Consider the following 15,838-nt stretch of genomic DNA (forward strand, 5'->3'; position numbering starts at 1 on the left):
TTTTTGCTGAGAATTTCTCTTGTTTTTGATTGCCTCATTCATTCATCTATCTAACCCACACGATTACTAACCTGTACTTTTGTAAACTGTAAACATTTATATTAATTCATCAAATAACTTCCAAATTGTAATCTCTCCCTCTAAAATAATCCTTTCCTTATTTCTTCTTCTCCCTAGAGCAAAAACTGCCATCTTTGTCCATTTCCGGCTGTCGTAAATATAAGAGGCCTCCACACTTGTCCCTCCCACTTCTCAGGCTTTCTTGCAGCTTATTCCATGTGTTTGGCTGTTTGATTGCACTTGAAAATATGCACAAAACTGTAAACATTTATATTAATTCATCAAATCACTTCCAAATTGTAAACTCTCCCTCTAAAATAACCCTTTCCTTGTTTCTTGGCTACATATATATACATATTTTGTATTGCTTGCTAAAATGATTCCCTTTTGTCCGTGATTGTGCAGACCCTCTCCTGCCCCACCATCAATATTGGAAATCTCATTTCTCTTACCAGGCATCCCATTGCTCTTACCCTCTTTTGTACTGTTTGTCTCCTCTCTTACATTGGTAATCTCGCCACCCTCTCCTTTCTCTCCCCCTCTCTGGACTAACCAAACCAGATAGCAGCCCACTTACTTAATTTAACATTGACATATTTATACTTCTACTACATTTATTTTTATATTTTTATTTTTATCTATATCTGCAGCACCAGTAATGTTTATATACACAATGCTCATAATGCTTATATTTACAATGCCCTTTCATATACAATGCTTCCTTACTTCCAACCCTCAGTAGAGGCAACAACCTTAACAATTCTAACATGTTTGTGATGGTAGGTTAAAAGCAAGAACAACTGTTACGCATGTCTGTTATCAAATGATCACAAAAACCTTTTTAGGTGCTGAATAATATCTCTCCTTCCTGTGTTTCCTCCCTCATCCCTTTCCCAGTTTTCAGAGTTGGCACTGTAAATGTAGGCACATTGAAAGGTAGGTCTAGCAAGATTGTGGAGATGCTTGAATGTAGGTGTATTGATGTATACTGTATACAAGAGGTAAGATGGAGAGGAGCTTCAGCCAGGGTCCTCACAGGCAAAGCACAGATATAAACTCTTCAGGGAAGGTAACAGTGATGGAGTAGAGGGTGTGGGCATACCTCTTGATGAGAGGGGTGGATAAGGTCATAGAGATTGTCAGGGTGTGCAATAGAGTGCTTAAACTCAGGCTAGTCTTACAGAATAGTATAGCTACAATTCTCTCTGCCTATGCCCTACAAGCAGGCCTACCAAATGAACAAAACGATCGTTTTTATGATATTATTCTGCAGGCTACCTCCAAGACAAGTGACAATGATCTCATCTTTGTGGCTAGAGATTTTAATGGGCATGTTGGACAGCAATCTTCCATGGTGTACATGGGGGCCATGGAATTGGCTCCCGAAATGAAGAGGGAACTAAGGTCCTGGAGTTCTGTGATGCAAATAATCTATTGATCTGCAACAGCAACTTCAGGAAGCCAGCCAGCCACCTGATAACCTATAAATCATATGACTTTGCTAGCCAGATTGATTTCATTCTCACCAGACAGCAAGATGTATGGTTGCTCTTAAATACAAAGACCCTCCCCGATGAAGAATGTACTCCCCAGCAAAAACCAGTTATTAGCCAGAAGGATGCCAAGAAGCAGACCAATCTGGAAAAGAAGTACTTGGATGCTTAAGAATACTTCACATGGTCAGAGATTTAGGAATATCCTTACTGAGAAATTTGATGAGAGGGAGTGGAGAACTACAAACTTGTGACATAGAAAGCAACTGGGAATTCCTGTGAGACAGCTTGCCGAGCACCACAGACCAAATCTGTGATTGGTGCAAAGTCCCTTCCAGATCTAGGGTAACATGGTGGTGGAACAATACAGTATACAGGGTCATTAGAGCAAAGAAACAGGCTTGGAAGCCCTGGAAGAGTAGGAGTAGCAGGGAACTGTATCAGATAGCCAATAGAGAAGCCAGGAGACAGATATATATAGCCAAGGGAGTAGCAGAAAAGAAGTTTGCCAATGTTCAGCGACATGGGGACCAAAGAACTGAAGTATTTCGAATTGCAAGACAGTGTGTGAGAGAAAATCATGAGGTCATGGGAGAGAAATGTGTCTGCATGGGTGATGGTGCACTTGCATTTTAATGATTCTGCAAAGAAAAAGGCATGGAGATGCCATTATGAAAGACTGCTGATCCAAATAGATAAAGCAATTAAGGATATGAGTTCAGGGAAAGCACCTGGTCCATCAGGAATCACCACTGAGATGCTTAAGATACTGGGCGATGAGGGTTATGGTCTAGTCACCCACATCATAAATCAGATAGTTCATGAAGGAGTCATACCCAATGACTGGTGTGGCAGCATACGTAAAGGTGATGCTCCAGATAAAAATAACTACAGTGGTATCAAATTACTGAATCAGGTGATAAAAGTTATGGAGGGTCGTAGCCCAACTAATTAGGAAGAGAGTTAGTGTAGATGAGATGCTGTTTGGTTTTGTGCCAGGGAGAGGCACCACATGCTATATTTCTGGTAAGGCAACTGCAGGAGAAATACCTAGCCAAAAATAAACCTCTGTACTTGGCTTTCGTTGACTTGGAGAAAGCCTTTAACAGGGTCTCCCAATCCCTTATCTGGTGGTCAATATAGAAATTAGGGATAGATGAGTGGTTGGTAAGAACCGTACAAGCCCTGTACAGGATTGCTGTCAGTAAGGTTGGTTATGAGTATAGTGAAGAATTCTGGGTATAAGTAGGGGTTCACCAAGGATCAGTCCTCAGCCCCCTCGTATTCATCTTAGTCCTCCAGGCAATAACAGAGGAATTCAAGACAGGCTTCCCCTGAGAGCCAAGTCCCTACCAGAACTAGAGACGAAGTTTAGGGTCAGCCTAGTTTAGAGTCAACCTAGCAAAAACCAAAGTTTTAGTAAGTAGGAAGGCAGACAAATCACAAACCCCTTCAGTTAGATGGCCCTTCTCGATCTGTAGAAAAGGCGTAGGTAGAAACTCCATAAGATGTATCCAGTGTAAGCTATGGACACATAAGAAATGCAGCAATATGAAAGGAAGGTTAACTGGGAAGATAGTTTTTTTGTGTGACTGATGTACAGGAACAATAAAGACTGAAGATGTACAGAAAACAGATTCCATCACATGCCAAGGGGAAAAACTAGAAGTAGTTGATAGCTTCTGCTACCTAGGCAACGAAGTCTGCAGTGGAGGTGGATGCTCTGAGAGCGTAGCTGCTAGAATAAGAATAGCCTGGGCAAAGTTCAGAGAGCTCCTACCTCTGATGGCAACTAAGGGCCTCTCACTCGGAGTGAAAGGTAGACTATATGATGCATGTGTGCAAACTGCTATGCTACACAGCAGTGAAACATGGGACATGCATATGCTTGAAAGAAATGAAGCTAGTATGATCTGCTGGATGGGTAATGTCAGTGTGCATACACGGCGCAGTGCAAGCACCATGAGAGAAAAACTAGACAAAAGAAGCATCAAATGTAGAGTGCAAGAGAGACAACTGTGCTGGTATGGTCATGTGTTACATATGGATGAGGGCAACTGTGTGAGGAAGTGCCACACCCTAACAGTGGAAGTAAACTGTGGAAGAGGTAGACCCAGGAAGACATGGGATGAGGTGGTGAAGCATGACCTTTGAACGTTGGGCCTCACAGAGGCAATGACAAGACACAGAGACCTTTGGAGATATGCTGTGATTGAAAAGACTTGGCAAGTAAAGTGAGATCACAGCCATGGCCAATGCCAGTGTTGCATGATCAGCCCATTTAAAAATACCCTTGAAGCATTGGCCGATATGATATACTTGAGAAGATCTGTTGAATCAAGTAAAATCAAAATTGTAGCCATGCCAATGGCATGTAAAATGCACCATCCGAAAAGAAAATGGTATGGTTTACATAAGCAGCTACACATTAGGTGTTATATTGACAAATGTTTGGGCAACACAAGTGCAACTTTTTAAATGTTTGAAGCCATTAAGCTGGCAATAAACAAATAAAACTTCAGAAAACAAGCTGGTCAGAGGTTAAAGGTTTCAAGCAAAAGTATCATTCTCCTCTGCATACCTACATACACATGTAAATGCACGCACACACACACACATATACACATGCACACGAATGCACGCCCACCTGCATGCATGCATATATACACACATTCGATGGTTTGTTGATTCTTTTCAATTCATTCAGCCTTTAACAAATTTTGTTTTTCTCCTCAGTGTTCAAAAACTGTCTTCTTCTGCCTGCAAGTTTGATGAAGTTACTTGTCTGGTCACTGAAGGCTTAAACATGCACAGATTGTACTGGGTTATGTGGTCACTAGTAGTCTCTAATCTTTAGTTATCAGATCCCCTGACCTGACATGCATGTGTGTGTATATGTGTGTGCGTGCATGCATGATCCTCATCATTATTCTCATCATCCTCATTATCATCATTTTAAATCCCTGATTCTATTTCAGCAGAGGTTGAACAGGTCTCATAGCATTCTGCCTCACATCAGATTCCTTCTATGTATGTCATGGCTCTTGTCAGTTTCTATGGCTAAATGGTCTTCTTATTATCAACCTCTTCTCTGGTGTTGGTGACACCCAGCCTACAAACACTAGAAAAGTCTTTTGTGGCAGGACTTAGAAAATTTGTTCTACTTTCTATCAGTATGTATTCAGAGTTATTGCTCTCTTAGGTAAATTTGGGTGGGACCATTTTCATATATCGATGAAAGGTGACCAACTCTGATACAGGAAGGTGATTTGCTATTAAGCGGCTCATAATAGCTGTCTAAGTCATAATGGCTATCTTGGTTATGTTGGTAGGCAGAGGTCAGGATCGATGGAACTCATAGAGATAGTTTTAAGTAATATTAGTAGTTAATTAATAAACAAAGTTAAACTAACTGCATAACTGAGTACTGCAACTCAACTCATATATGTTTTCCTCTAAGTATTGTTTATATAATTGGAAGTTCTTTTGATGTAACCTGCTATATCGTAAATGCTACAGACCAGATTCTGTGTTTGGAAGAAGATACAAGCTAGATATAACATAGCATGGTGCTGGAATATCTCTGTAGATAGAGGATTAGAACTTGAGGGCAGTTGTAAGTATTTAGGTGTTTGTGAAGGAGATGGAATTAAATAATCATGTAAGAAAAAAATTCTCCTGTAGAGTAAGAGCTATCCTGCAAATCAAGTTGAGTACCAGAAACAAAAGTGGAACCATAAATACATTAGCCATGCCTGTAATCACATACAGTTTCAGTACCATTAACTGGTTCACTACTGAGATAACAAAGTTGATGTCAAAATCCAAAAGCTGATGCCAATGCATCATGTACATCACTCAAAAGTAAACAGATAAGTTATATGTTTCAAGAGAAGAAAGGAATTGTGGGGTTGGGTTAATACAATCCCAACTCACACTGAAAATTGTAGCGTTAGAACTTTCTGCCTACTTATAACAAGCAACCAACTGGGTGTTCAAATTAGTTCTGAGACATAAAGATACCAAAAAGTTGCACTTAGTGATGAAAAATGCTATAATATACCTTTGGGAAATGTAGCTAGATGAATTAATACCAGAAGAAAGTGTGCTCCTCACTGAAAAAGCAAAACAAGCAAAAAATATAATCAAACAAACCAGCCTCCAATGCACTGAAGAGAAATGAGAGCAAAAACCACTGCATAATAAATACCTGATTAGAGCCAGATATCCTGATATAGATCAAACCCATACCCTTCAATGGCTGGCATGCTCTAGTCTCAAGCTGGAAACTGAGATCAATGTCTTCTACTAAGAATTACCAGTATAATGTTCTGAAACATGAAAGCAGCCCATCATATTGCATATGCAGCGAATATACAGAGACAATCAATCACCTAATCTCTGGATATGGTTGACTGATACCAACAGAGCATTTGCAAAGACATTACAGGGCAACTCAGTACATATTCTGATCAATATCCCTTACATACAATCTTCCTCGAAAAGAGAAGTGAGAATGGGGATGTACAAACTGTCCTGACAGTGTTCAGGTTGATTGGGAAATTCAGGCTAACTGACCAGATAATGTTGAAACGATTTCTCTTTTGATTGATGTTGCAGCCCCAGCTGATAAAAACACACCACTGAAAATGTTTGAGAAATTGAGCAAATAGAACTTAGAAATAGAAATCAGAAGAATGTGATATCTCAATGCAACAACATTAACTATTGGGCACTTGGAATGACATCAAAATGCACAAGCAAATATGCAGAACAAATTCCTGGCAGTTTCAAAATAAAGGAATTACAAAAAACCATATTTTATGTAAGTCCCTCTCTATGTAAATATAATCTTATTCATTCAGTTTTATTACAAATTAGCTTAAAAGCTGCCTGATAGGGCAGCTTTTAAGCTAGCTCCTGTGGAGGGCTCTTCATTGGGCCTTGGACCCAACAATGATACTTCATGCATTGAGTACATATTAAATCTTATTAAACTTGAACAATATTTTTCAAGCAATGAACAATTTTCATCAAAACAAGGATATAATTTGTCAACTTGGAACTTATTGCAAAGCTGCATGATAAACAATTTTTGTCTTCCCATTCGAGGTCAGTAGAAATAGCTTGTTTCCATTCCCTACCATCGAACAACCAGCATATAGCTGACAATGAGAAAAGTAGGGTTCCATGAGATGCAGCTCTGTTACTTTCAATTATTGTTCTTGAGACTTATTGATTGACATTGCGTAGTTCACTCTCACTGGAAACTGAAGTCTTTTGAACTCAAAAGGAAGATCTGAAGAAATTAAGGGAATTCTTGGAATTAAAACTCTTTCCTCCTTTCCTGGACCAGTAAAGATTTCTGCTTCCAAGAGATGATGAAGCATCTTCTTGATTATTAACCTTGTTCCATTACAAAGATCCAGATTTCTCAAAAGCATAACTGATCCATTTTCTTTTAGTTCCAGCTTGTGTGATGGCATTCCAGGAGGATTCAATGAGTTCAGGAACTCTTTTGGATAATTCACTGCCTGCTCTTGTTCAACCACAGTCCTCTCTGCAGCCTTGGCTGTTTTGATTGCAATCTGGTCCTCTGTTGGCAGAGATTTATTTTCGAGAAGGATACTGTTGCCATATGTGATAAGCAACAATAAACTTACCTTTTAACAGTTCAACAATAATTCTTCTGCTGCCACTTAATTTAAAGACAATTTGATGTATGTAGGGCTTTACTTTTCGTACAAACAATTATTTGTAGTAGCTGGTACATATCTAAACTCCTGTTTGTAGTTTGAAGGAAAATTACACCACTGTTGCTAAACACTATTTTAAAGTGCGATTTTTATGGTTTGGAATTGCTATAAACATATTTGACCATAAAGATGTTTGAAATTTAGTATTTTTTAAGGCAATGATAAAATTAGTTGAATCTATTTTCATGCTGCTGGAGTGCACTAAATTTCCGTAGCTCCAATGGTTGATGGCATGAAAACAGGTCTGACAGATTTTATTAATATCTGAAAAAATACTAAGTTTCCAACATTCTTATGGTAGAGAGTTATGAGAGGTAATATTGTATGAGTGATTGAGTTCAATACGTATTTCGGTTATGAATGTTATGAAGCACGTGTTATAGTTAAATTACTTGTAGTCATTGAATAGTGAGAAAGGGGTAAAGCATGAGGAATAGTAGAAGTGTCATTGAATAGTGAGAGAGGGTGTCGGAGGAGTAAAGTTGAAAAAAAGTGTGTCATACTGACACTCACTTTCGCATTTATTATTATAGATTTTATAAAAAAAACATCAGTCTTTTTTTTCAATTATATGGCATCTCATATGTTCACATCTTAGATGCAAAAACTTGTGGTTCCTTGATGTCTTTAGTTGAGACTTGAGTGCAGCTTGCATAAATTAAAGCAAAAAAAGGCAAAACATAATAATAATAACACTAATAATCATAGTAGTAAAATAATGATAATAATAATAATAAAAATAAAATAATAATAATAATAATAATAATAATAATAATAATAATAATAATAATAATAATAATAATAATAATGATTTCAAATTTTGGCACCAGGCTAGCAATTTTAGGGAAAAAGGTTAGCTGGATACAGCAATACCAATACATGACTGGTACTTTCTTTTATTGACCCTGAAGAGATCAAAGGCAAAGCTGACCTTAGTGAAATCTGAACTCAGAACATAGCGTGTCAGAAAAAATACTGCAAGCATTTTCCTGATGCTCTGATAATTCTATCAGATCACTACCTTAAGATAATAACAATAATAGTATTAATAATATGAAGAATAAGAATAAGAAACAATTTTCATCTCACCTTCCTCGTAACAAAAGAGAAAGCTTCTCACCACATGGAGTAATTCCTTCTGTTGCATAAACACTTCCTTGGCGCAGATAAACAAGTCTGCCAACCCGCGTTAATGATTTGAATTCAATACGGGACACACCAAGTGGTTTAAACAATTTGGCATAAACATCTTCAAAATCTTTATGTATATGGACGGGATACATGCTATAGGCCAAGTAGAAAATGTGCCCGATATTGATACAAAAGAAGGCACAGTTCCATCCAAGTATGTCTGGCACACATATGAAGACACCAGCCCAGAGAATGTAGAAAAGAAATGTGAAAAGGAGAAGACATCTCAGGAATAATATATGGTATTGGAAGCTAATTGGGGTAAGGAAAGAAAAAGCCATACACAGACTGCCCAACTGAAAGAGGATATGCTGGACATCTTGCCAAACATCGCAAGATTCAGTTCCATTATATGATGTTGAATTCAAAGTTGTGTTAACCACAATTGGCTGCAGTGTTTGCATTAATGGAGAACTGTTCACTAATCCTTCAGCTGTAGTGCTGCTTCCACTGTCAGTTGAGTTAAACAGCATCATTTGGCTGAAATCTAATGTGGACCATTCAAATAACTGGGGAATCTGCAAAGAGATGTAGAAAGAAGAGATGAGAGATTTGTGTGATAAGAAATTAAAAAAAAAATACCCCACAAGACCCCAATAAAATAGATAAAGAAAAATTGTAAAATCTGAAGGAAAAAATGAAAATAACTTAAATTTCCCGAGGAGTTTTAGTTGATATGCTTAATATAATACTCAAATTAGTGTTTAATTTCAATGTTTCATGCAAATTATTTAGTTTATTTTTAAGGTTGTTTCTACAGATATTTTATAGAAATTATAATCAGCACTGATTTTTGCTACAGTGTTTCATATTGAGACATAAGATGTAAACAAGCAGGAAGATCGGAGACAAAAGTGGGAAATGAATGTATATGCCATATTTTGGGGGTTGTTGCCCCTTCATTAGCACCCATCTGTCTCCGAACACATGTGGCTATATAAGCAGTGTGTTCAAAGACAGAAGTAGGTTAGATGAGTGCTGATAAAGGGGCAACAATCTCCAAAATATGGCATATACACTCATTACCCACTTTTGTCTTCACTCTCATTGCTTGTTTACATCTGATGTCTCCATATGAAACAGTGTAGCAAAAATCAGTGCTGGCCATAGAAACAAACCTTAAAAATAACAAGCGCTACTGATTCAGTAGGACATGGTACTGACTTATAAATACATTTAGTATACTTCATAGTATATTATGTTTGTGTAATGATGTGTCTCCTACCTACAAACCTTTAATATTATTTAATGTTTAAGTGCTACATGTATATACAGGATCTTGTAGATAAATTGAGATAATTTTTATGATGCTTATGCATCATAAAAATTATCTCAACTGGTTATAAATACTAAAATAATGGTAGCAGACAGATATAATTTTAATGTAACATTTATTACAACAAAAACATTTATCACTCAGTATGGCTGCCCTTTTGGGCAATTATTGCCTTGACATGAGAGCAAAATTTTTTTGCAGCTGTTGCAACTTCTGCCTCTTTGATTTTGTGTGTCACATGCACGATGCAGGTCTTCAAACTGTTGGCACTCAAGTGTGGTGAAACATTGGTCCTTGCTTGAAGTACATCCCATAAAAAGTAATCGAGAAGGTTGAGATCTGGGCTATTAGTGGGCCAGATGTTGGCCTTCACAAAAAATGGCACCTTCTCACTGAGGAAGGCTTGTATTGCTTTTGGCCCATGGCATGGTGCAGAATCCAGGATAAGCACCACATTATCAAACCCAAACTTCTACTCCAACCAAGTTGACAGAGAGTTCTTCAGGATGTCCAGATACTGCTTTGTGCTGATCTTAAAACCAGACTCAATGAAGTTGTGGATCCATGACACTTCCATCACTTGCTACAGTTCCAAATATCATCACAGAGGCAGGATTCTTAGTCTCAAACATGATGAGGATGTCAGAAGGGTTGTATGCAATCACTTAAGGATTTCTGCAATTCACCTCAGTATCCACAGTATACTCCTTGTTCACAAACACGAGAGTTTTTCCTGCACCTTTATGCTTGATAAATGACAGAAGCTTTGGGCATCTCTCAGCTCTGAATGCTTTGGCCTTGGCTGTTAGGAGGTGACGGTGTTGTCGAACATTGCAAGTCATGCCAAAGTTCCTGTTCACAGCTTTGGACACCATGGAAAGGAACACATTGTGTTTCTTTGCAAGAGTTGTCACGGATGTAGATGGGTTGGCTTCAATCAAGTGTTTGAGGCCAGTGAGAAATTTTTGACTGCACTTGGAATCCCTTTGAGTCTTGTGTTCTTTTCTATCAATATTTCCTTCTTCTTTAAACTGTTTATACACATGATAAACTGTTGGAGGTTTTGTTAACTTAACAATCTTATTGGCAGTGTGCCAATAAAATTTGACTTAACAAATTTATTGGCATGTGCCAAGACAACAATGGTAAAATGATTTGGTTGTTCCATAACTTTCTGTTGTTGAATGAGTTTGTATTTACCTGAAAAATAAAGAGGAGGATTAGATTTTCAAGCAAGCAAGATTTTGTCAAAAAATTGAAATGTTAAACCCACTTAATTTATCTGCAAGACACTGCATATAAAAGTATATATATATGTAGATATATACATATGTACAAGGCTGGCCTTAGGAGATGTGGGGCCCAGCTGGGAACAATTTTGGTGGACACCGGGTTCCCAGGCAACTTGTACCTCTGAAATTCCCTCCCTCTCACCTCGGAGTTATTTTCTTGTTTTCTTTTCAGGTGCTATCAACTAATCTCACCTCCTAATATACTGCAGAGGACATTTTTCCTCTTCACAGCATATTTGGAGATCAGAATAGTGGCTCTTTTGTATGTTTAATGACTACTATTTCAAGTATACTAAACAGCTACATTAAGGACGGGCTGCCTTTCAGTTTATTTAAAATAGAGTATAATGTGTGTGTGTGTGTGTGTGTGTGTGTGTGTGTGTGTGTGTGTGTGTGTGTGTGTATGTATATATGCCTATATTTATGTGTATATGTGTGTGTATATGATGTATATGTGTGTATGTATGTGTGTGTGTGTATATATATATATACACACACACACACACACAGACATACACATATATACATACACATATATACATACACATATATACATACACATATATACATACACATATATACATTCATCACCATCATCGTCGTTTAATGTCTGCTTTCCATGTTTGCATGGGTTGAACGATTTGACTGAGGACTGGTGAACCAGATGGCTGCACCAGGCTCCAATCTGATCTGGCAGAGTTTCCACAGCTGGATGCCCTTCCTAACGCCAACCATTCCGAGAGTGTAGTGGGTGCTTTTACGTGCCACTGGCACGAGGGTCAGTCTGGCAGTACTGGCAACGGCCACACTCAAATGGTGTTTTTTACATGCCACCTGCACAGGAGTCAGTCCAACAGCAATGGCAACGACCTCGCTCGAATGTTTTGTTCACGTGCCACTGGTAAAAGTGCCAGTAAGGCAACGCTGGTAACGATCACACTCAAATGGTACTTTTTACATGCCACCAGCACGGAAGCCAGGCAGCTGCTCTGGCAGTGATCCCGCTTGGCTGGTGCTGTTAGCGCTCCACCGGCATGGGTGCCAGTCATTGAATTTGGTTCAATTTTGATTTCACTTGCCCCAACAGGTCTTCACTGTGGTATGACGTCAGTGTCTGGGGAGGCTGACCAGAAGGGTGAGTTGACCGGAAGAGGAAAAAGGGCAGAGGGAGCCTCGATCGGGATTCGTGCCCTTTTCGAACGGGGTCGTGGTCAGGACAAGACGTGTTAAGCGACGGCCTAGGTTTGGGAGAAGCAGCTGCTATTCCTGGTGTTCTTTGGGTCGGGGTAAGCTTCAAGGATTGGATACCGCAAGACAGACTCGCAGTCGACGAAAGGAAAACCGAGGTAAGGCGATTACATCTACTCGCACGCATATACCACAAGCTATTTCGGCCTCACGTGTAGAAATTCGCCGCGATGGCAGCCAAGATTAGAATCGCCAGCGATGTGATCAGGCCTTTTAATGGCGAAGGAGATGTGATGGCTTGGATGCGAAAAATTAGGCTCGTTGCCAAGCTACAAGGAATAAGTGATGTGGCGAGTCTCATGGCACTATACTTGGAAGGGAGCGCCCTGACCCTGTATTTAGAAATGGACGAGGAAGAGAGGTTGAATGCGGAGAACATCGAACGGAGGTTGAGAGAAGCGTATACGGAGAGCGATTACGCTGCCTTCGTTAAACTAGGAACTATTAGATGGTGAGGAGAACAGGTGGATGAGTACGCGGCGCTGGCTGGGTTTACGGGAGAAGGCCTGGACAGAGCGGCGTGGCTGGCGTTTGTGAATGGATTTCCCGACGACGTAGGGATTCGATTACAGCAGTTGCCTGGCGGGAGAAAGATGGCGCTCAGCGAGCTAGTGGCACAAGCTCGCGTGTTGATACAGCACGTCGGACGGAAGCCGATAGCGATGGCGGCGACGGAGGCGCATTGCGACAGACGTGAGGGAAGGCGTAAGGAAGCCTACCGAGCAACGACAGCGGCCGTTCTCGGGCCGGTGTTTCAAATGTCAGGGGCCGCACATGGCGAGGGAATGCGCCGAATCGGGGCCCGTCTGCTATCGATGCAGGAAGACTGGGCACGTCGCCCGTGATTGCGACCAGGGAAACGACCGTGGGGAAGTTGCTGCCTCTCAAACTTTCCCCGCAACCAAGTAGAGGCGCTTGTGGAGGCGCTGCCCGTGGTCGAAGTCGAGGCCGAGGGGAAGAAGTTCAAGGCCCTCGTGGACACGGCTTGCATGACTACCCTCGTGACGCCAAGGGTGGCGAAGAAATGGGATGGGACGAGTAGCGTCCGGGCGGTCGACGGTAGAGAGATCCGTTGCAGGGGCAGCTCCAGTCTGGAGATAGCGTTACCGAGCGCGGCGCTGAGGCTACGGGTGATCGTGATCGACTATGTGATAGACGGGGTTGATGTCGTGTTGGGGGATGGACGCCATCAACCGTCTTGGTGGCGTTAGGATTGCAGGAGATGAGGTCACGTTCGGAAGCGTGGGGGCATCGTGCGCCGTGAGTCGGGACCGCCAGGGAGAGCAGAGCCCCGTCGGGGACAGCGCCGCTTACACCATCGAAGACAAAGATTTTCAGGCGGCGTTTGATGGTCGGAGGTGGACGATAGAGTGGCGTTGGAAGGACGAGCCCCCACTACTAAAGAACAGGGTGAGCTGCTACCAGCATACGTTGAAAGGTCACGCCGGTGTCGAGTTCGACGAGGAGGTAGAGAGATGGATCAAGGAAGGAGTCCTTGTCCTGTGGAAAGAGGAGGTGGTGAGTGGAGTGCTGCCTCTGATGGCGGTGGTGCAGCCGACGAAAGGAAAAGTCAGACCGGTGCTGGACTTTAGGGAGCTGAACGACCATATATCGTGCCACACGGGAGGTGAGGCAACGGACGTTTGCGGTGAGACGTTACGTGTGTGGAGACAGTCGACCGGGGCAGCGACGATCGTCGACTTGAAGTCGGCATATCTGCAGCTCCGTGTGAGTGACAAGCTGTGGCGATACCAGCTGGTGCGGTACAAGGGCCGGACGTACTGTTTAACCAGGCTGGGTTTCGGGCTGAATTCCGCTACGAAAATTATGGCGATGGTGATCAAGTCCATCCTAGGGAAAGAGGAGAGGATAAGGAAGGCCACCAGTTCCTACATCGACGACATTTTGGTTGACGAGACTGTAGTACCAGCCACCGAGGTAGTGAGACACCTGGAGAGGTTCGGGCTGATTGCGAAGCCGCCTGAGTCGATGGTGGGGGGAGCTGCGCTGGGGCTGAAGCTACAAAAAGACAGATCGGGTGAGCTGGTGTTCCGGAGAGGAAACGAGATCCCAGAGCTGAGTTCCAGCGTCAGCAGGAGAGAGTTGTTCTCGGTTTGTGGGAAGTTGATTGGACACTACCCGATCGCTGGTTGGTTGCGCATTGCATGCAGTTACACCAAGAGACGAGCAGAGGGGGAGAGTTGGAGTGACAAGGTGGGGGTGGCGATGATGCGGGAAATCCTGGAGAGAACGAGAGCGGAAGACCCGGTCAGAGGAAACTGGTATGTGCCCAAGACGGAGTGCGGGACGGTTTGGTGTGATGCTAGCAGTATAGCGATAGGGGTTGTGTTGGAGATCGAAGGTGCTGAGGTGGAGGATGCGGCCTGGCTACGGAAAGCGGACGACTTCAACCACATCAATGTCGCCGAACTAGATGCGGTGCTGAAAGGGGTGAACTTGGCCCTGAGATGGGGGCTGCGCTTGATCGAGATCCGGACGGATTCGGCCACCGTGGTCGGCTGGGTAGGAACAGTAATTACCAGCGAGAAGAGAGTCCGGACGAAAGGTGCCACGGAGATGTTGGTGAAACGCCGCCTAGGAGTTCTGGAAGAGCTGATCGCCGAGTTCGGACTGAAGCTGAACGTGGTTTTCGTGCCTTCGGAAAGAAACAGGGCGCACGCACTGACCAGGGTGAAAAGGGTGTGGCTGGAAGAACCGGAGAAAGCAAGGAAAGGGATAGCGGCAGCGTGTCGGCTGGGTGACTCCGAACTGAAGGAGCTACATGCTATGCATCACTTGGGGGTGGATAGGACCGTGTATCTGGCGAAAATGGTTGATGCTGACGTCACTAGGAGAAACGTCAAGAAAGTGGTCGCGAAATGTGACAGATGCCAGTCCATTGAACCCGCCTCGGGTGGGCATGAGCAGGGGAACCTCTCAGTAGAGCGCAACTGGAGGAGACTGGCTATGGATGTGACGCACTACCGTCAGGAAATGTATCTTAGCATGGTCGACTGCGGGCCGGGCCGGCTGGCCATTTGGAGGGAGCTGAGGACAGGCATTGCCGATGAGATTGCCCGCATTCTGAACGGGATATTCTTGGAGAGGGGTCCCGTGGAAGAACTGCTAATGGACAACGGGGCGGCGTTTCGTTCGGAAGCATTGGGAGAGATGCTTGACCGGTGGAAGGTGCGACGATTATTTAGAGCGGCGTATAGGCCGAGTGGCAACAGAATCGTTGAGAGGCACCATCGGACGATCAAGGCCATGGCTGAAAGGGGGCACATTTCGCCCCTGGAAGTGGTCTACTGGTACAACATGTCTCCTCGATCCGGACAAGCGGAAGAGTCTGTGCCGCACAGAGCGGTGTTCAAATATGAATGGAGGCATCCCAGTAAGACGCCGGAGTTCTACGAGGAGAGAGAAGGGACCCGCCGGCGTGAAAGTAGGGGAGGAAGTTTGGGTCAAGCTGCCGAAGGCACGCTGCACATCACAATGGGGCAGGGGAACAGTGACAGCGGT

The 15,838-nt window shown here is 42.6% G+C and overlaps 1 protein-coding gene across 12 annotated transcripts in view; it reads right to left on the reverse strand.

The window, feature by feature from the left end:
- LOC106871878 (popeye domain-containing protein 1-B) overlaps window positions 1-15,838 on the reverse strand; it is a 527,623-nt gene that overhangs the window by 54,480 nt on the left and 457,305 nt on the right. For all 12 annotated transcript variants that reach the window (XM_014918623.3, XM_052974861.2, XM_014918629.3 and 9 more), the window contains one exon: window positions 8,399-9,018. In XM_014918623.3, the coding sequence (XP_014774109.1) occupies window positions 8,399-9,018 (620 nt within the window). The remainder of the gene's footprint in view (window positions 1-8,398; window positions 9,019-15,838) is intronic.

Source organism: Octopus bimaculoides, chromosome 19 (assembly GCF_046866305.1).
Source record: "Octopus bimaculoides isolate indiv1 chromosome 19, ASM4686630v1, whole genome shotgun sequence".
Classification (NCBI taxonomy): Eukaryota; Metazoa; Mollusca; class Cephalopoda; order Octopoda; family Octopodidae; genus Octopus; species Octopus bimaculoides.